Source organism: Mus musculus, chromosome 11 (assembly GCF_000001635.26).
Source record: "Mus musculus strain C57BL/6J chromosome 11, GRCm38.p6 C57BL/6J".
NCBI lineage: Eukaryota > Metazoa > Chordata > Mammalia > Rodentia > Muridae > Mus > Mus musculus.
Genome location: NC_000077.6, coordinates 98,248,690 through 98,269,379, shown reverse-complemented (window position 1 = coordinate 98,269,379; position 20,690 = coordinate 98,248,690). Strand labels below are relative to the sequence as shown.

Here is a 20,690-nt window from a genome sequence, read left to right as displayed (position 1 = left end):
CAAGGCCTATAAAGAGAGGAGGAGGCTTTTCTTTTTTTTTTTTTTTTTTTTTTTTTAAATTTATTTATTTATTATATGTAAGTACACTGTAGCTGTCCTCAGACACTCCAGAAGAGGGAGTCAGACCTCGTTAGGGATGGTTGTGAGCCACCATGTGGTTGCTGGGATTTGAACTCCTGACCTTTGGAAGAGCAGTCGGGTGCTCTTACCCACTGAGCCATCTCACCAGCCCCGGAGGAGGCTTTTCTACAGAGAATAGATACCTTTCTTCCTTTGCTTTGTGCTATCTTCACTGCTCTGTATGTCAGACTTGAAAGAGCAGCTCTGTCAACAGTAGCCACCTATCCTCAAACAATATTCACTATGACTGTCCTGCACTACATTGAGCAGCCAGTCCCATGGGTGGAACGACAGGTCTCAGTTCTAAAGCATCAACACTATCTTCTCTTCTTCCTCATCCCCCTGACAGGACAGGTTTTGGCACAGTTTCTTGATACCAACAGCCCTGAGGCACTTGGATGCAGGATGGGGCCTAGAAGGATTTTTTTCCAGACTGTCCTAGGGGAATATGAGGGCTTCTCACCCTGTCTGTGAGTAACAGACCATGACAGCCCCTGACAGTCTAAGGCAGATCAGGAAAAGGTTGGAAGCTAGAGGCAGATCCTGTGTTTCTCAAGGGCCTGAGGTTACTAAAAAAGAAGACAGTTCTAGGAGTGGAAGGAAGGTAAGGATGGGAGTCGGAAAGCGTGGTGAATTCTACTGGTATTGCCTTTTAACCCTCCAACCTATCTTGCCTCCACCCCAGTTTAGCCTCATAAAGCACAGATCAAAGAATTTTGAAGATTTTAAGACAGGAAAATTTTGAGAAATGCCACCTTTGGGAAACTGGTAGGAAATCCTTCCATTACCTTCATTCATCCTTCTCTCCCTGGCCCTAGCATATAGACAATAAAGGAAGTAAGGGAACAGGGTATAGATAGCTGGACTGGAAATGTATCCTTCTCGCCAGGAAAGCCATCACTGTAAGAGCCAGAGGGGACCTAAGACTCTAGAGCTACATGGATCCAGGAACACTCCTAGCTTTCTTGTAGGGCCTTGCATTTTACCACTGTTTTTATTGTAGTAGTGGGACAAGAGGTGTAAACTACCCCGGACACTTTAGCATAACAGTTTCCAATCATTTTTATTATAGCATGGAAACTTGTGATAAGATTTCCACTAGGAAAAATGTAGTTTTCCTTGGTAGATTTGCCTTTTGGTTAATAGTTGAGGTAGCTGAAGCATTTCTTTCCCTTAGACCTTAAAACATGGCAGAATTCTACAGAGAGGGCTGAAGGATAATTACCTCTGGAACAGGCCACACAAAGGGTATGGTTCCCCACTGTGTCTCTTATAAACTCTATCTGCTGACTTTCCTAAACTGCTCCAACAATCAGGAGCCAGCGACATGAGACTTCAGGCAGTGGAGGACAGAACACATTGCTTACACTTTTCATCTGACTTTCTTCTCTCCTTACCTACCTATTTTTTCTTGCCCAATGCTCCCAGGAACTCTCCAAATCCAGAACATAAAGCAACTTCAGAGCAGGATTCAATTTGTTCTTCCTCTCTGGGTCTGGCTTCCACATCTGTATAAGGAATGAGTCAGATAAGATGAGCTCCAAGTTCCCGTCTTTATAACATTAATGTTCTAAGATTCAGACCCAAATTCACCAGATCTCATTTGGGTGTCATTTTCCATGTAACTGCTATGGTACTTATTTCCTATCGAAATGTGTAGAAATGGCCCCCAACTCTACCCCTTTCAGATTTCCTCTACCACAGCCCCAGGTCCATGGTCCCTAGTTCTTACCCTTTTTCTTCAGGGACCTCAAAGTTTTACCCCACCCCCCTTCCATAGTGTTATACTCTCTGAGATCAACCCATCTAGTCAAAACTGCAGGAGCAAGAGCACAGCCTTACCTACAATTCTGGCTGCAAATTTAAGCTGCAAACCTGAGTAAATCAGCACAACTCCATCTCTTCTGGAGGTCCTGCCAGTTGGGGGGAAATCCTGGCACCTTTCCCCAATGCCTCCCCTTTTCTTCCACCTCGCTATTCTCCATGCCAGAACGCAAAGTGGCCAGTGATTGATGGGCCCGGATTCCTGGTAACCGCACCCAGTGGCCCAATCCTCCTCCCTTATCCAATCCCTCCCCTGTCCCTATTCAGAGATCAGATTGTCTCATGTTGGTCCCTGAGGTCCCATTAATTAAAAATACATCCAATTAAATGGCAGGTGAAAACGTGCTATTGGCGCACTACACCCCCCTGCCCCAGCTTGGTCTTTCCACCCCCACCCCCCTTTTAAGGCTCAGCTGTGCTTTGAGCTGAGGAAAAAAAAAAAAGATGTGGGGAGAGAGAGAGTAGAGGAAGATGTAGGGTAGGAATATGACATGGGGGTGTGCTTGAACCTCTGCCAGGGTAGCATGTGCCAGTCTGGGAGAGTGGCACCATGCCCTGGTGTCTAATTTTTTGAGGTGTGAGTAGGTTAAGTCAGCTAGGCACCACCTCCATTTCTCTTAAAGGGGCAGAGGGCAGTTAGATAGTGTGGCTAGCTGTTCTACCCTGCTTCTGAATTTGACAGGCAAGGAACAAAAGGAAAGGGCAGAGGGATCTCTGGAGTGGGTAAGATGTTCAGGAGGGAAAGGTCTGATTCGTCTTGGTATAATACCTACCTCTGCTATTCTCCAAACTAGGAAGATAAAGAGCAACTAGCTAGGACCCAGGTGGAAAGGCATAGGGACACTCTGGGGCTCAGCTATGCCTACTCATGCCTATAAGAAGGCTAAGAGAAAAATGGAGAGAGGAGGAAAGGAGCCATAATTTGGGTGGGAGCAGATAGGACAGATAGGATCAAATATACACAGATGTATGTTCATGTGGACACCATGCCCCTGAGCACCTTAAGCTCCAAGGGATCTGTCCTGTTGACTCTTTCTGTAAGCAAAACACAGCAGCAGTAGCACTTGCCATAGCCTGGCTGTCCACAGCGCTTCACAATCACTGATTGATCTTGCTTTCTTCCAATTTATGAAGTCCTAGCATTTTACCAGTTAAGACATCTGCCTCCAACCCAAGGTCCCCCTCAAGTGATACAAGTCTAACAGACACTGAGCACTGTCAGAAAAGGACTCACAAAGGAGTGACTAAGGGTAGCACTCAGAATCAGGCATGAGCGAGGGTGCCAACTCAGGGTTTCGGCCTGGCTGCCTTGGCAGCCTCAGCACCTCCTCACTTCACTTTAACGCTAATTGGAGATTTTAATCTGCACTGCTGCTCTGCTCGGGGTGCTGGGGGGAGCACCAGCTGTGCAGTAATTCCAGCAGCACCGACTGTTTAATCAAGCTGTCCTCCTGGGGAGGGGCCTTCAGGCATGGGGGAAGGAGGAAAAGGAAGAAGACCCTGTCATCTCCCTGAGCCTGTTCATTCTGACTGAGTATAAACTGTGGGGTCCTCAGTCCCACAGGATCCCAAGCCACTTGGCATGCCCAGCGAGTCATGACATGGCACAGAGTCCCCACCATGCTGTTTTCTGATACATTTTTTTTTTTGGCTCAGAGCTCTCTAGAGTCCTAGATGTGGTTTGCCCAAACAGACACAAAGATCTATTAAACTTGAATCCTGTAGGTTTGTGTTGGGGGTGGGGGTTGGCTGTCAGGGGGAGAGATGAGGTCACCCACTATTTTAGACTCCATTCTTTCCATACTTTCTCACAAAGACACTTTCCTTTGAATACTTGTAGAAAACCTTTTCCCTTGTGAAACCATTCAACCCCATCCTCCTGGACTGGAACTCAACATCTTGAAGGGATGAGGACAGTGGGTTAAACAGCTGGAGTCAGGCAAACCTTGAAGAAGACATAGCTCCTGGAACTTAAGTTCAGCTGGGTATCCACTCAATCACAGGCCCAAAAGACCAAGTATTTAGGCCTCAGGCCATTTTAAGGGAATTACAAGTGGTATCAGTTATTTTTTTGGCTTCTGGGCCAGGTTCTCTGGCTCTCTGGGAGTGTTTCTGATCATTCCCTGAAAAGAGCGCCCTCATCCATCTGTTTCCTAAGGGGCTTGGATTTTAATTGGCCAGCAGTGCCCTCGTGTGGTAGAAATCAGAACTGCAGTTGCCCCACTGGTCAGGTAACCTGACTGATAAGACAACTAAATAGCAGTTGTAACCTTTGCCATTAGGGAAGTTCATGGGCATGTAGTACCTGACTACATTCTGACATGTCCTGCTTTCTAACAACTCTGACACACATGCTTCTAGGAAACAGCACCTGACTAGTGTCTGGGTTTGATGGTTGTTTATGGGATGGATCCAGAGGCACTTATCTGGACCTGCTGCTTTGGCTGTCTGGGTTGCAGAGGTGAGAAGCACTGCCGAGAGAGAAGTCAGAAAGTCTAAAGGATAAGACAGGGTCACCGCTAGCATCCGGGAGGCAGGAAGATGCTCTAACCCTGACAACTCTCCATAGAGCCCAGAATAAAGCTGACATCATAGTTACAAGAGTAACATCTACTGGTAGACTATACCCTAGCTAGAGCTGTTCCTTTTCCATTCGCTGGGATATGTGGGTGTTAGGGACAGAGGCAAGATACTGGTCCTAAAGAACAGACACTAGATAAACACTCAAAAGAGCCAGGTATTCTTCCAGTTAAGCCTTCAAAATTTCAGCTTTCAAGAGGGAGGCTATGTGTTACTGGATCGTTCTTCACCATCATCACAGTCTGTTTACTACCTCCACTACCTGCTAAACAGGAGGGAAACGGTTCTAAACTACAGAAAAGGGATGGACACCTGATGGACACTAGAAGGGCATCCTAAATACTAGGACTTGGAAACTACTGAGAAGAAGAGCTGAGTCACAAACGCCTTCCATTTTTGGAGACACTGAACAAAAATATTCCTTGAGAAACTAGATGTAGAACCTAGAGTCCCAGTTCATATGAGAGGCAGGGAAAGGAAATAAACACGAGTGATAGAGACAGAGCTAGAGGCCACCCATCATCTGTGAAGTGAGTGAAACACCGTACCTACTCTCAGGTAGGGAAGGTGGAGATGCCGGCTCTGGGAATGACTGCAGAGCTGCAGGCCTCCACTTCTGGTGTCTCATGCAGTGTTTGGATAGGTGGACTTTTCCACTGAACCTAGAAAGAAGGCAGTGAAGTTCATTAGAGGCAAGAAGAGATAGCATTGTCCTATCTTGACTTAAAGAAATAGAAAACAGGGCTGGTGAGATGGCTCAGCGGATAAGAGCACCCAACTGCTCTTCTGAAGGTCCTGAGTTCAAGTCCCAGCAACCACATGGTGGCTCACAACCATCCTTAAGGAGATCTGACTGGTGTGTCTGAAGACAGCTGCAGTATACTTATATATAATAAATAAATAAATATTAAAAAAAAAAGAAATAGAAAACAAAACAAAAAACAGCTTTTGGGGGAAAAGTGTTTTGTATATGAAGGGGTATGGGTAAGGGAGATATTCACCCTAAAGGAGGTTGAAAGTAACTGAATAATAATGTCAGTACTCCCGTGTAGAGGCATATCTATCTGGTAACACAGGAATGAAGTAACTGCTACTGTTAGAGAGGGCTCACTCATTCTAGCTGGAGAGAGCTTGTTAACTACTAGGTAGGATACCAGAATAGGGCCAAATAAAAACTCAGGACACTTTTTTGGGGATTTCAGAGAAGAAACTGCCCTTGTCACAAGTGGGGTGCTACTCCATGTACAATCAGGCCAGTGGCTTCTGACTGGCTTTAAGTCCCTACCTGGCTTCAAGTATTGTGAATGAGATTGTTTGAGAGGCTCTGGATGCAAGGTAACTGATGGGTGTCTGGAGTTCTTCAAAGGCCATCCCTGCTGCTGCTATCTGCAAAGAAAAATAAGAAGCTACATTAGACACAGGACAAGCAACCAGTGCAAAGAGGGTATGTGGTCATGCATCGGAGATTACAATGTTGACAGCTACAGTAACAGTAACAGTATGATGGTTGCTTTTTCTCCAATTCTCTTAAACCTACATGCCCCCAAAGTGGCAAATGAATCTTAAGAATTCTTCCAGAAGAGCTGACTGTTCCAGATTCCTACCTCCAAAGACTAGTTCCCAGGATGATAAGTAAAAAACCATGGCCCTGATACTTAAGGTATATGTCAGAAAATTTAATAGAATACAAGCTGTGAAACACAGAAATACTATAGAGGCCAATGCATGTTATGGTTAATGCAAGATTCTAACTTGGAGGGGGTAACATAACTTTAGACCAGACCACCATCTTCAATTGGAGGTTCTCTTGTTCATCACAGCTTCTTTAAGGAGTTTAAAGTCAGAAAATGGCCTTAGTTATGAAACAGAAAGGTTTACAAGAGTAGATTAGTTGCAATTTGGGTAACTAGGTTTATTGTGCATTTCCTTTGCAGGAACAAAGTCTTTGCATGGAGATTAACCCCATATTCCTATATTCTTTCAACTATAATGCAGTGGACTGACCACAAATGATACACAATGGGATCTGTCTCCTTGTTATCCACGGACAGTATCAGTTGGTAGATCCCTAACACAGACCTTAACTATCTTCATGTTGCTCAGCATTTTGCTGCTTTCGTCAGCATTTTCCTTTTTGCTACTAACAGGTTCCCAATTTTTTATGTCCAGTAAAAGCAAGCATAAGGAGGTACAGCAGACCCAGCCCCAGGATGAGATGACTTATAGTATCTGTCCCATAGGCCAGCCCTGATAAGCTTATTTTTGGTTCTGACCACTGTGCAACACTTTTCCTTATGCACGGTCCAAGAACACCAAATAGCTTCCCCTAGCTCTACAAATAAGAGAAAGGCAGAAGGTGCCCACCAACTCTCCTGAGTCATGATTCCATATCCCATTCAGTGAAACTCCCTCTAGCCTTGCCTCAAGGTGCTCTCTCTCCATTTGGATTCTTCCGACATAAATTTATTATAATGACAAAGAACCTAAGCTGAGATTTGGTATGAATTTTTCACTTTGCCTCTGAGGAGGTTTTCCCTAGTATCAGTCCCTTAGTTTGGGGCCAAGGGTTCTTTGAAAATTTGGGGTAACTCTACGGGCATTAAGATCTTTGGCTATGACTACCACTTTCTTCCCAACAATTTAGTTATATTGTTAAAAATTATTTGTAAAATTTGCATGCCATTCTTTTTTCAAAATTACATTTATGTATATGTGTATGGGAGGGATGCCTGTGCCAGTGTTTGTGGAGGTCAAAGGACAACTTGCAGGTATTGGTTCTCTCCTTCCATTATGTGGGTTCTAGGGATAGATCTCAATTTGCTAGACTAGGCACTTTTACAAGCTATCTAACTGGCTGTGAAGGAGTCTAATTTAAGACAGTGTCTCACTATGTAGCGCTGGCTGACCTTAGTATCTGCTTGTCTCCACCTACTGACCCGAGGTTAAAGGTGTATGTTACCACACTTGGTTACTAAGAGATTATTCTTGAATGATACATAACATGGTTTCATACTAATAGCTTTAAATCTACTTTTCCTCCTCAATTTCTGTCTCTCCCCCTTCAGAATCTGTTTTTTCCCTTCTTAAAGTAGCCTTGGGTTATTAGGAACAGGCACTCGAAAAGCTGAGGGCTTCATGCTTATTCATGTAGATTAATATTCTGCCTCTGGAGCTAGTCCTAGATAGCGCAACAGTCTTATTGCATGACTGGATGAGACACTGTCCTTCTTTAAGCTTCAGCATCATGCTCTAAAAAGAGGCTGGATTACATACCTCTCTTTAGCTCTGGAAAGTTATAATTCTGTAAGGTGAAGACCTCCCTCCCCTGTGATATTCAGGCCCGACACCCTTCTCTATGCCACTGTAGAACGCAGTACCACTGTAGTATATGCCTTTCTAATACACTTTGAATAAAGCAGCAAATGAGTTCTTCTAAATGCTAAGCCCTTCCTCCTAAGAGGAAAAGTTAAGGGAGCTAACTCTCTCATCTTGATAAAGCAGGCAGACTGTCTCTGCCCACACTCAGACTGGCATACTGCATACACACTTGACTTTGCCCAAGGGAACCCTATATAGAAAGCCCATATACTTAGTGGTTGCTAGTCCAACACAACTGTATGTAGATGGGAAGGATATGTAAATATACCCACAGCAGAGAAAAATACCAAATCCCACACACTCCTGTTTTCTCCTACTTTGTGCCTGTACATGCCTGCAAGAAACCTCGGTGAGAGAGGACACAGCATTCCAGCCTTCTTTCTCCCCAAAGTCAGAAAGAGAAAGACAGTGAGACAAGAGCTACTTGGCTTCCTATAAATTGTTTTGTCCTTCCTCACAGCTGCAATCAGAAGCTAAGGGCTCCCGCAGGCCTTGTTCTGATCTGCTGCAGGCGATGGAGGGTTTTTGAAACGGAGAGGACTTGGCTGCAGCCCCGATTCAGCTGCCGTTGGGGCTGGCTAATGGGCTCATTCGGAAAGACCCCTGCCTGCTGCACTAAAGAGTCCCCTGCCGACCCCCTCCCCAGTCCCAACCCAATTAATAAATGGGGGCTCCCACTTTATGGCTCTGGGAGCAGGAACCAGATATACAAATGAGCCCCAGGGAGGGACAGAAAAAGGCCTTCCAAGAATCAAGCCAGAAGACTGTGCTTCCACAGCACACACCGCCACAGGCATTCATTTCCCATCTTTAAAGCATAACAGAAGAAACAAAAAACAAAACACCACAACCAACTAAAAATCACCTCTATATTCTTCCCCAGATAACATGAGCTAGAAGTTTTGATGTCTTTGCTATATACCAGGATCAGACTTTCTTGCCTGGTTCTCCAAAGTGAAAAAAGCTTGGGGCAGGTACTGGAGGCATATGGTCACAATGCATGCTCCAGTCCTCCTTTAGTAGGGTGTGCTCCTGTCTTCTTCAACACTGAACAAAGGTACACTGCATGTAGCTAACAAGCACCTGCTTCTTAGCAACTAAGCAGCCACCTCTTACCTAACTTTTACCATCAGTTCAACTGTGTCCTGGGACCCTCATCTGGAAACCATCCTTTAACCTCCCCAACCCACACCCCACTCACACCTATGCTGGCAGCAAGCCTAACTCCTGTGAACTCCCCTCCTTTCTTTGGAGTCCCCTGGTCTCACACTAGTGACAGTCTTTATTGCCTTAAGTCTGGGCAAGAACAGCATTCTAAAGAATTATTTCCTTGGCCCAATAAAGTTATGAAAGGCTTCAACATCATTTTTAGCTCACTTCTATTGCTCCCTATAACTATTTAATAAACCAAAGTTCAAATCCTAATTCAGGCAACTAAGACTGGTTTTCCAACTTCATTTCTTTCTTTTTCTTTTTTTTTTTTTTTTTTGAGACAGGGTTTCTCTGTATAGCCCTGGCTGACTTGGAACTCACTTTGTAGACCAGGCTGGCCTCGTCTACAACTCAGAAATCCGCCTGCTTCTGCCTCCCAAGTGCTGAGATTAAAGGCGTGAGCCACCACAACCGGCTCCAACTTCGTTTCTTAATACACCTTTCCTGTTCCATTCTAGCCAGTAAGTTGACAACCCTGTGCTGGGAACAGACATACACCGTCTTCTCTATGCTTCCTCCTATTTTAGGCCTGTGATGCTAGTGAGAAGCTCTTTTTTTTTTTTTTTTTTTGGTTTTTCGAGACAGGGTTTCTCTGTATAGCCCTGGCTGTCCTGGAACTCACTTTGTAGTCCAGGCTGGCCTCAAACTCAGAAATCCGCCTGCCTCTGCCTTCCGAGTGCTGGGATTAAAGGCGTGCACCATCACAGTCAGCGAGAAGCTCTTTTTTTATAGGGCACAGAACCCAAGTCTTCTCTCTCCCAAAAGTTACAGAAAGAGAAAGAGCAAGACAGGAGCTACTTGGGTTCCTGAAAACTTACATGGAGTTGTGTGCTCTGCCATTTCTGCCATTTTTACTCTCAGAGTCATGACTAACTCAGCCTTTTCTGGTTATTTCTTTGTTTTGGCTTCTTGTTGAGGCTACACTCATTTCATAACCTGCACATCCAATGTATAGACTTATAAAATACAGATTCTTAAGTCAGTACATGCCCATAACCCCCAAACTCTTGAAGCAAAATCGAGGTCATCCTGGATTACAGTTTTGAGGCCAATCTGAGTGATATAGTAAGACTGTTTCAAACAAAAAAAGCACAGCAGACTAAATAAAAAATATCCATTTCCTATACCTTAGCCAAGAGTAAGACTCACCTCTCCCACTAGGCCCAGAAGCTTCCTAAACGAGAGAACCTCTCAGTGCACTTGCTCATTCTGAGTATAGGACATGACTTAAGGATACTGTGACTCCTCAGTGAGTGGGTTCTCATGGTATAACTCTCTGGATACATTATTCTATTCTGCCAACTTTCAGGCTGTCACCTGCTCCACAGGACACAAGTTTTTCCAAAATTACAAATTCTGGCAAGGCAGTGGTGGTACACACCTTTAGTCCCGGCATTTGGGAGGCAGAGACAGGTAGATCTCAGAGTTTCAGGCCAGCCTGGTCTACATAGTTCCAAGACAGTCACAGCTAAACAGAGACTCTTCCTCAAAAAACAAAACAATAATTTTTTTAAAAATTACAAAATCAGTTTCATTATTTCAAACATTTAAAAACAAAAATAAAAAATAAAATAAGGGCTGGAGAGATGGCTCAGTAGTTAAGAGCACTGGCTGCTCTTTCAGAGAACCTGGGTTTGATTCCCAGTAGCCACAAGCTAGCTCAAAACTGTCTGTAATTCCAGCTCCAAGGGATATGATGCCTTCTGGCCGCACAGCAGGCAATGAACACCATGCTACACACGTGGTGCAGAATTACATATAGGCAAAATATACATACGTTAAAAAAAAGTATCTCCTAGACCTGAGTCCAATTCCCAGCACCCACATGGCAGCTCAAACTGTAACTCCAGTTTCAGATGACCCAACATACAGATACACATGTAAACAAAACACCATGCACATTTAAAAAAAACAACAAACAACAACAAAAAACCCTCCTTGATTCATAGTATTTAAACACTTTCTTTAAGTATACCTTAAGAATGAAAACTCATTTTATTATATTAAAAAAAAAATTCTCAGGGTGTGGTGTTGTCCCTCATTAATCCCAGCATCTGGGAAGGAGAGGCAGGCACATTTCCATGTTAATCCTGGGTTAGCTAGAGATACACAGTGAGATCCTGTTTCAAAACAAAAACAAAAAATTACACCCCAAAACAAAAACATTAAAAACCAAACAGGATCTCTCCTATCCCAGACTGACCTTGGATTCACTATGGAGCTGAGGAGCCTTAAACTTCTGACCCTTCTGCCGCTGCTTTCCAACCACCATGTTTAGGGCCTATTTCCTATTATAGCTAAAGTGAATCCCATGTTCCCCGGCAATAATCTGAATTTCTAGGATGAAAATTAATTCTGATGTCTCCGACCACCATTTTAGAATAGTGAAGTTACATGCGCCTTTAATTCCCCAGTGATTATTTCCTCAGCCTAATCTCATCCTAAAATGCTTATTCTTCACTTCCTCCTTGGGGTTAGAAAGAAAAAAGTGACCTGCCATTTCCCTTACATCTTATATATAGCTTACAATATTCAATGAAATTTGCCTTTAATCCCTCCTATTTTGGCTTCAAGGTGCCCCAAAGTAGTTGTGTGTGATGGTGCACACCTTTAATCCCAGGACTTGGGAGGCAGAGTTCAAGGTCAACCTGGTCAACATTATGGGTTTCAGGCCAGATACAACTACACAGTGAGTCCCTGCACACACAAACTAAATGCAAAGCACCTAGCACACTGCCTAACATATAGTAGGTATCTTAACATAAATTCCCCTTTCCTTACTTTCTCCCAACAGCATAGGTTTCTCTGCCTTTCTGGGTCTGTGTTCTCATTTGTCTAAGTTGGCACTGAAGTAAGCCTGTAGCTCATTCATTCTGAGGCTCTTAGTCCATATATTCTGTTCTTCTAGGCACTGCTCATCTAAACCAAGGGAAAAATGAACAATTTGAAGGGTTGATCTAAAATATATAAAATCATTTGCAATTTATAAACTTGTATTAGGTGTGGTGGCATATGCCTTCAATCCCAGCACTTGGGAGACAAAGGCAAGCGAAGCTCTGGGAGTTCCACACCTGCCTGGTCCTCAGCTGGGACTACACAGACACTGTCCCAAAATTAAAAAGAACCAAAGCCAACAACAAAAAAATACAAATAATTCTTAACTTTAGCATGTTACTTCCTTATTACCTGAACTATGTAGACAGCATTGTTATGCAAATGTCACATATCAGTTATCTGCTTTATACTTTTGTTTAAAGGACAAGCATGTGCCTTTAATCCCTGAAGTCCAGAGGGCAGATGTTTCTCTGTGAGTCTGAGGCCAGACTGGTGAATTTCAGGGCAGCCAGTTACATGGTAGACTTAAATAACACAAATGGTGTATTTATTATTTCTGATTTTCTTTAGACTCCCTGAAGGAATGTCTTTAAGAGTCAATCAATAGCTGTAATAGTCTGGGGTTCTAGGCCTATCGTCTAACACTAAAGGTACTAGTATGACTGAGGGAAGACTCTTTATTAACTATCCTCATGGAACTGCCCCGAAATAAATTGTGAAGCTCTAAAGCAAACACCCCCTAAAATTTTACTAACCCAATCACAATTGTCTCTTCTCACAGACCATTGCCAGGCAGCTATAGGAGTTTTCCCTCCTGCCCTATTTCTGCTACCACCTCTTTATGCTGTTTCTTGGTTGTTGTTTTTTTGACTTTTTTTTTTTTAAGCAAGGCCTTTGAGTCCTAATAGAAGTTGCAAACACTGGTCTGAAGCAAAAGCTAAAACTTCCTGAAATGTAAGGGTACCAGGTTCCTACGCATCTGTTAAGTGTTTGAATTTCGCCTGATTATCCATAACTGAACAAATTCAAACTTGTTTTAGCCCAGTATAGAGTGCTGCCTCACAGCAATCTCTAATTTTGCACCTTCAAAGTTCTGAGACACCCCTTTAAGGTAGAGAAAAAACCCTCCAAGACTTTCTTCAGTTAAGCAAAGACTTCTACACTCTATCCTTTAAAAACACTACTTCAATAAGCCTCTCTCAAGTGATAGTTTAGTTTGATACTTTGTATATCTTTAAAATAATAAACTAGAATTTACAGCTACTTTTAAGATCCAGACACCAAAAACATTCATTTAGCCAGGCAGTGGTAGCCCACACCTTTAATCCCAGCACTCCAGAGGCAGAGGGAGGTGGATTTCTGAGTTCGAGGCCAGCCTGGTCTGAGTTCCAGGACAGCCAGGGCTACACAGCCCTGTCTCGAAAAACAAAACAAAACAAAACAAATTCATTTATAGAGGTGTGGAGAGATGGCTCTGAAGTAAAAAGCAAGTTATTCTTCCAGGAGACTTTTGAGTTCAGTTCCCACTACCCATAGCATGTGGCTCATAACTACTTATAATTTTAGCTCCAGGGGATCAGATACCCACTTTTGGCGTTCCTGGGCAAGTAGCTGCACATAATATGGTGCATGTGCACACAGAAAAATAATACATCTTTTAAAAATCCATTTTGTTCTAAGTCCTAAGGACACATCTATCTAAATGAACTTTATGCCTACATCCCTACTTCAGAGAAGTCTGCTGAAGCTGAGGACTGAATAGTAAAGCTTCACCAACAATTATTCATATAAAGATTATGAGAAAGACTAACTCCACATCAGTCTTTCTCAGTATTGGATGACTAATTTTTGAAATAAGAGATATGAAAGCAACCTAGTGGTCAAAATACTTTGATACCAAGTGATAACCACCAGCCTGTCTGCTTTCTACTCCAACCTTTACTCCCTATATACACTCTCTGCAAATGAATTTAGAAATGTCACCAGCAGTAAGGTGACTCCTAGGATGAGGGAGAAGATGAAGAGTTCAAAGAGTGGAAGTAGAATACTGAAACATCACAGAGATTCCCATATCTTGGCACTATCAAAGTATGCTCTTTACCTCCCACTCCAAGTTAATATCCAGATTATTTGTCCTCTGAATCGCCTATAAAAATTTTGAAACTATGAAGAATACTACTAAATACGCAGCCAAGTCAGGTCATCAGTAATTATGGTAGACTTAATCCTAGTAGGATCCTGAGTGGGACAGAAGAGAAAACGGTGAGGAGAGGAGGAAGAAAATGAAAGGAAGTGGGTGGACAGGGAGTGACAGCTTAGCAAGGAGAGGAAGGATGGGCAGCACCAGGGACCCCACAGTGACCCCACAGGCGTCTTCCAACCTGGGCTGCAGGAATCTTCTACTTATCTTGAGTAGTCCTAAGGCTATACTAGAAACACTTTTGGAGGGTTTCCTACACATGAGAAAACCTAGCCAGACAATTAAAACCAAACAGTGTCCAGGAATGCCCATTTTCAGACCTGCCTCTCCCTCAAATAGTGGAACAGGTCTTCACTAAGGAGCTCCTCATTCTTATGCTACCCTAGCCCTTCAGAACCACTAAACTGTGAAAAGTCAAGTCATTCAATAACTTTAAAAAGTTCACCTGGGGAGTGGGGGGTGGAGACTTTTATAACAGAAACTCGTTTACCAAGAACATTGTTAACTCACTATAGAAACTAGCCTTTTAAAATTAAGGTGTGTATCTGGGAAAGAGTACCAAACAAACTTGATTACTGAAAAGGCTTTCTATAAGGAAATGGCTTTGTGTATGAAGAGAAAAATAATTAGGCCAGTAAGTCCTCGGTCTTTAGACACAGGATTAAGACAGCTATTGTTATAAAGTGGGATAGTGCTCTCTGGTTGCTTGAAATTAATACCTAGTCACAAACATGCAATGCATAAAGTCCTAAAACAAATTCACTATCTCTGGAGTAAGGAGTACCAAGGTTCATGGAACTGGAACGATCTTGAGCTCTATATTATACTTTAGGGTAAAAAAGGGTATGATTTTGCTCACAGGCAGGGGACACCAAAAATGGAGAATTTAGTCCAGGTCAGCAACCCGCAGCAGCAGCAGCAGTTTTTTAATCCTTCATTTTCCATGTCTCAGGTAACCCTTAAGGCTTATAACTTGCTCATCCCATATACAAATGTCAGACATTTTTCATCTTTCTCCTGATAGATTTTATTTGCCTTCTCCCTAGCTAGACCGCAGTACACACTGCCAAGGACCTTTAAGCCATAAAAGGAACTAAAAACAATTCCCCACCTCTGGTAGAGTTGGAAAAGATTTTAAGAATACCACACACTCTAAAGAATCTGCTTCACTTCTTAGTACTGTTAGGAAATCTCAAAGGGAGCTGGATACAACGATCCACATGCTGACCCAATTCTGTACACTGTGGAAACCAGACTGGGTGGAATGGTGGGAGCCTGGTTTTAGATCCTTTGGGTCTAAATAGCTTCTTCTTCTTCTTCTTTTTTTTTTTCTCTAAATAGCTTCTTACCAACTTCTTTTGATGACTATTGAGCTCAAACCCACTTACCTCTCCTGCCAGGAGGAGTCAGTCAGGGTACATGAAGCTCAACTCTTGATGGCTTCACACTATCATCTGTTTGCTACCTTTTCCTTTTTAAAACCATATTCTCATGGATTTCTCTAACACAATTTTTAATGCTCTACTTCCTACTCTCCAAACCCTGAGGAATTTTCTTGTTTTAGTAGTTTATGATTCTATAGCATTTCTGAAATAGAGAACCCATAAGATAAAGGAAAAATGTCCTTCATACATGATTAGATATGCTTAAGGGGTACAGAAATTAGAAGTAAATGCAATGCAGCAAAAGTGGTATATTAACAGGAAATATTTAATTTTCCAATCTCCACTTTCCATCTTTATAAACTGAAAGAAAAAATTTAATATATTACAAAATATCTGTACATAGACAAGGTACACCCAATGGGGGTCAAAAACAAGAGAGAGAAAGGAATACAGTGTCAGAGACCTGTAAATCAGGAAGAAGGAGGTGGCAACTGACACTTTCCCAATGCACCATTCTCTCTCAAAACCTGCTGGTAACCACTTTAGCACTGTACTTATATATGCATATTACACACACACACACACACACACACACACACACACACACGGTGATGTTTATAAGCTAACAAAAAAAATCCTACATACAAATTTGTGCTGACCGCCCTGGTTTTAAATACATAGATCTGATGTTATTTGAGAATCCTGTTCCCTATAGACAGATGAAAAAACTAAAGAAACTGGGTTAAGCAAATCTGCTATTAAAACCACATTAAAAAAAAAAAAAAAAAAAGATCATGGTCAAGCCAGTTTTGCTTCTTATTCATGAACAGAATCAGATTTCAAATCTGTTCAAAATAATGTAATAGTTTTTTAAAACTCAAACCACTTTTTAATGGAATTAACCAGATTACTACTTTTCAGGTTGAAAATTAAGCCAAATTTTTACTTCCATTATGTTTACAGGTAATATAGCTGAAAAAAATGACCAAATTCCTTTTCTTCTACACAGGTTTCAGGATATATAAATGAGATTTTTCTCAGCTTTCAGAAGTAGTCAAAATTATTATAAAAATATTTTTTAAAGTCTAGACTCCCAAAATGGGGCGGGGCATAATGGGATCATACACACATATACACGCATTCACATACACTCATTCCCCTTCCCTAGGGACAGGGAATGGAAGCTTACATAAATTATTTAGACTATTTGGCATAATTAAAAATATAGTGTGACAGGGGAAGGGAAAACATTATTGATGACTGTTGATAACCAAAATACAATGAAAATATATAGAGAAATTTATTCCTATTTGATGGGAAAACAATTCTTTTTCACTGAACAGATACTTAATGTATCCCAGCTCAGTTTCTTTAATCAAAAATAGGAGTCTGGGGCCCAATACCTTACGTTAAAAAATTTTAAAATAAGGCCCACGTCTGAGGACTAACTAGTCAGAAGACTGAAGGTATAGATAAACCGTAATGCAGTCTATGGATAGCATGCCAGTGTGTCTAGAATATTTAACCAGACATATTGGCATAAAAAGCTATCAAAGCCAAATGGCTAGAAGGTTCACTTAGTGTTTGGCCTATGACAAAACCAGACCAAAATCAGAAAATAAAGAAATATTCACACTGGTAGCTTTATCACTAACAAGGGAAAAATAACTTTTTAATGTAGCTGAAGAGGGTATTTTCACCTCTAAATTTTTAAAAAATTAATATATCTTTCTAAATATATTTTAACATAAGAACTTGGTATTGAAACATGAAATTTATTTGAGTTTCTGAAAACTATTCTCTGAGACGGTGAAGTATGTTTGCCTTTGTAAAAGGGAGCTTACCCTACAGTTCACGAATGCCTAAAACGGTGCAGCTCAATTACATGATATCAATCTGTTTTTAAAATACTCCAGATGCTGATACTGAGAAATGGAAGCCATGAGAAGTCTCTCAAGTTACCCCACCCTGAAATCCTTCCTCTCATCCATTTCCTGTTCTGCAAAGGCAAAGTTCTTTTCCGGAAGTCATACCGTACTACACTCTTTACCACAATCAAAAATGATCCCTGTAAGAAATGGTTGGATGTACATGCTGAGACATATACTTATCAATACTGTTCTTTCTGATGGACTCTGTTAAAAATTGTTCTTTAAAGGTATCAGGAACTGATAAATCTTCAGATATATAACCTAAACTAGGTTATGTGCTCATGTATTTTCAGGAATTTCCTCTGACAATATCACAAGGCTCTGTTCTAAAGTTTTCTTCTTTTTTTAAAACACAAAAATATTCATGTAAACATGCTTACTGATCTTATTACCCCTCTAGGTAGGTATGGTGGTATCATTTCTAACCATGGCTCAGCAGCAATGTCCTATGCTGTCCATTAACAAATCAACTTCCCATCAGAACGTGGCTTAAAAAAACAAAAACAAAACAAAAATCTTAGAATTGAAGAGTTACGGAGAACAATGTAGGAGTTTGAATTTCCTTTCCTTTATTAAAAAAAAAAAAAAAAGAAAAGAAAAAAGGAAAAAGAAAAGGGCAAAGTATTATTCCAGGTTCCCGGGCATCTCTACTATGTATTTTTTTCAAACAAATGCCTCAAAAAGAGACAAAGAGAATAATAGGGGTGAACACACAAGGGAGGAAGGAGAAAAAAAGAAAAGAGGGAGAGAGGGACAAGTAAACAAGCAAAAACCAAGGATTGGGTGAAGTCTGCCTCCTCGCCTGAGAACGCCACTGTCTACAGCCTGCTGCGTGTGCAGGAAGAGGGACATAACTTTTGTCAAAATTGAGCAAACATAAGGATGATTTATTTGGAAAAAGGTATGTACAAGATACTCAACAGGGGTAAAGGGAGTGATCACTGAAGCAAAAATATGAGATGGTAGAGAGGAAGGAAACATTTGAGCCAGCCAGTCCACTGTTACCCTTCTAGCAAAGGCCTTAGAGGAGCTCAGATCTTTTGAATACTCTTCTCTTTCAAGGGCGGTAGGGAGTTTGGGGTAGGAAACTAAATAAAAATTCAAAACAAACTATATACACACACACATACATACACACACAAGAAAATAAAACAAATAATTTTAAAAAAAATCAAAGCCTCTCCAGAGCCATCTCAAAACAAAATAGTTCTCTTCTGCTCAAGTGCAGGCAATGAGCTAATGGAACAATTATTTTTCAATTGAATGTGTCTTTCTCTCCATATATTTCTACTATAGCTCGTACACAGAGCGGAAGTAAATATTCTGGCTATTGCCCCATTTTGGAAGAACTGGTGCCAACATGGTTGACTTGCCTGCTAGCAGCAAGTGAAAACAACAGACAGCATTGTAGTAGCCAAATGCAGATGATTACCTTGCTCTGGCAGGTGATTTCATTAAAGGTTCATAGAACTAGATGGAAAGATGGATAGGGAAGGAATCTTTCAGGGCATTTGATGTCTCTGTGTTAATAAGGAACTCCTCTCCCTCTTCCCCCTCGTGGTAGGACTCTTGCAGCCCCCCTGTAGGGTTTTCCATAAGACTGAGCTGGGCCCCCCCACTGAAGCGTTGTTCCTGAGCTGTTGGCCCCAGTGGTTCCCGGTCCCAGCTCCCCATAGTTTTGCAATTTGGTCTCTGCATGTACCACAGAGTTGCTATTTCCCTCAGACTTGAGGAATGGTTGCCCAACCACTGAGTGTAATGCTAAGGGAACCCTGGTAAAACGGAGGTCCTGGTCCCCTGGGAACTGCACTGACCCTGTGCCCTGGTAGCTGTTGGACTCCCCAAGGTGGCTCACAGAGCCTGAGAAGGTCCTGTTCTTCACCGGGGTCTGAACCAAAGATTCTGTCAAGGCTGGACCAGAACTGCGTTCATCAGTGTCAGCGGAACTGAACCCTGTCTCAGGCCCATCAGTATTTCCGTAAGTCCTGTTTGGATGGGATCGGGTGGAGTATTCCATTGGTCTCAAGGCCTGGTGCTCATGTGGCAGGTGGCCAGGAGGCTCTGCTTCAGGCTGGGATAAAAGTTGCAGCAAGGCGGCTGTCACGGCGGGATTCAACTCCTGGGGGGCGCTGGAAAGATCGCCTTCAACCAGAGGGGGTGGAGGTGGCGGCGGTGGAGGTCCAGGGGGCTCAGGGGGCCTCTTCTCTGGTGGAAGAATGTGAGGAGGACATGCTGTGGAAGGGTTACTTCTTTTAAATACCATCTTAAAAATCACATGTGATTATAAACACAAACACATACTGTCCAACATAAATAAATACCAATACATGTAACCAGATATAGTAAAAGGAAAAAAACCTGGGACCAGGAAACTGAAATTTATGAATAAAATAATAAAGTGATTAGAAATAAAACAGTTGCATTCTGGATCTGACGGCTGGTATAAAAAGATGTTATGTTTCAAATGACTGTCCTAAATATTTTTGTTTTGAGATTTTCTTCTTTAAAGAACTGTTCTAATATGCAGATTGTTGGCAACCTCTCCATCCCTTCTGCTGTTAGATCAAAACATTATTGAAAACAAAGCAGAAAGAAGGAAGATGAGAAAGAACAATATACACTCTGTGGTCAAATTTCTCGGACATAATCTTTCTGTACAATGTGTAAACCTGGCTAACACATTTACAGTGTTTGATGATAGAAAATCAACCTGAAATACAACAGGAGAGATGCAATCAAGGAAAAAAAAAACTTCTCAACATGTATAAAAGGACATTTTGCTTCTCCAAATTAGTCATTTCTCTCTATAACCATATCCTCAAGAAGTGTTATTAACCAACCACAGCTTCATGAATAATTGTAATAATTACAAAGACCAAAGTAATCCTATTATAATTTTCAATTTTGTTTTCTTACCTTCTGCATATTTTTAAATGCTATGAAAAGAAAAATCACATAGAACTGTACTGTTGACAAAAATGTGTTCATCCTTACTGAACTAATAATAGTAAACTCAATTATTACTGAGATCTTTCTTGAACCATGTCCCCAGACTTCTGCTCTTTCATTGCTGTCTATATTTGCCTGAAAATGAATTCTTACGAGGGCAAGATTAAAAGAGAGAAAATGACATGAGTTTGAGGCCACACAAAACTAGTGAGAAAAAAACTAGTAAGATTAATGTCTTCAGGATTGTCATTCAAGCTGCTTTTAAAAAAAGGATTG

At 41.8% G+C, this 20,690-nt stretch overlaps 1 protein-coding gene and 1 non-coding gene across 11 annotated transcripts in view; both read right to left on the bottom strand.

Moving 5' to 3' along the window:
- The window catches only part of Cdk12 (cyclin-dependent kinase 12), a 78,669-nt gene that overhangs the window by 11,722 nt on the left and 46,257 nt on the right, over positions 1-20,690 (bottom strand). For 2 of the 10 annotated variants that reach the window (XM_030246276.1, XM_030246277.1), the window contains exons 14-17: positions 19,280-19,670; positions 5,810-5,910; positions 5,073-5,186; positions 1,522-1,628 (exon numbers count right to left, since the gene is read on the bottom strand). In XM_030246276.1, the coding sequence (XP_030102136.1) occupies positions 5,907-5,910; positions 19,280-19,670 (395 nt within the window). In that variant the 3' untranslated portion in view covers positions 1,522-1,628; positions 5,073-5,186; positions 5,810-5,906. Of the gene's footprint in view, positions 1-1,521; positions 1,629-5,072; positions 5,187-5,809; positions 19,698-20,690 lie in introns of those variants that run through there. The other 8 variants (XM_030246273.1, XM_006534108.4, XM_011249224.3 and 5 more) reach the window with 7 other exon arrangements.
- Positions 6,718-6,774, bottom strand: Mir5119 (microRNA 5119). The gene has a single exon (NR_039579.1). It is a non-coding gene; the product is annotated as a microRNA 5119 (primary transcript).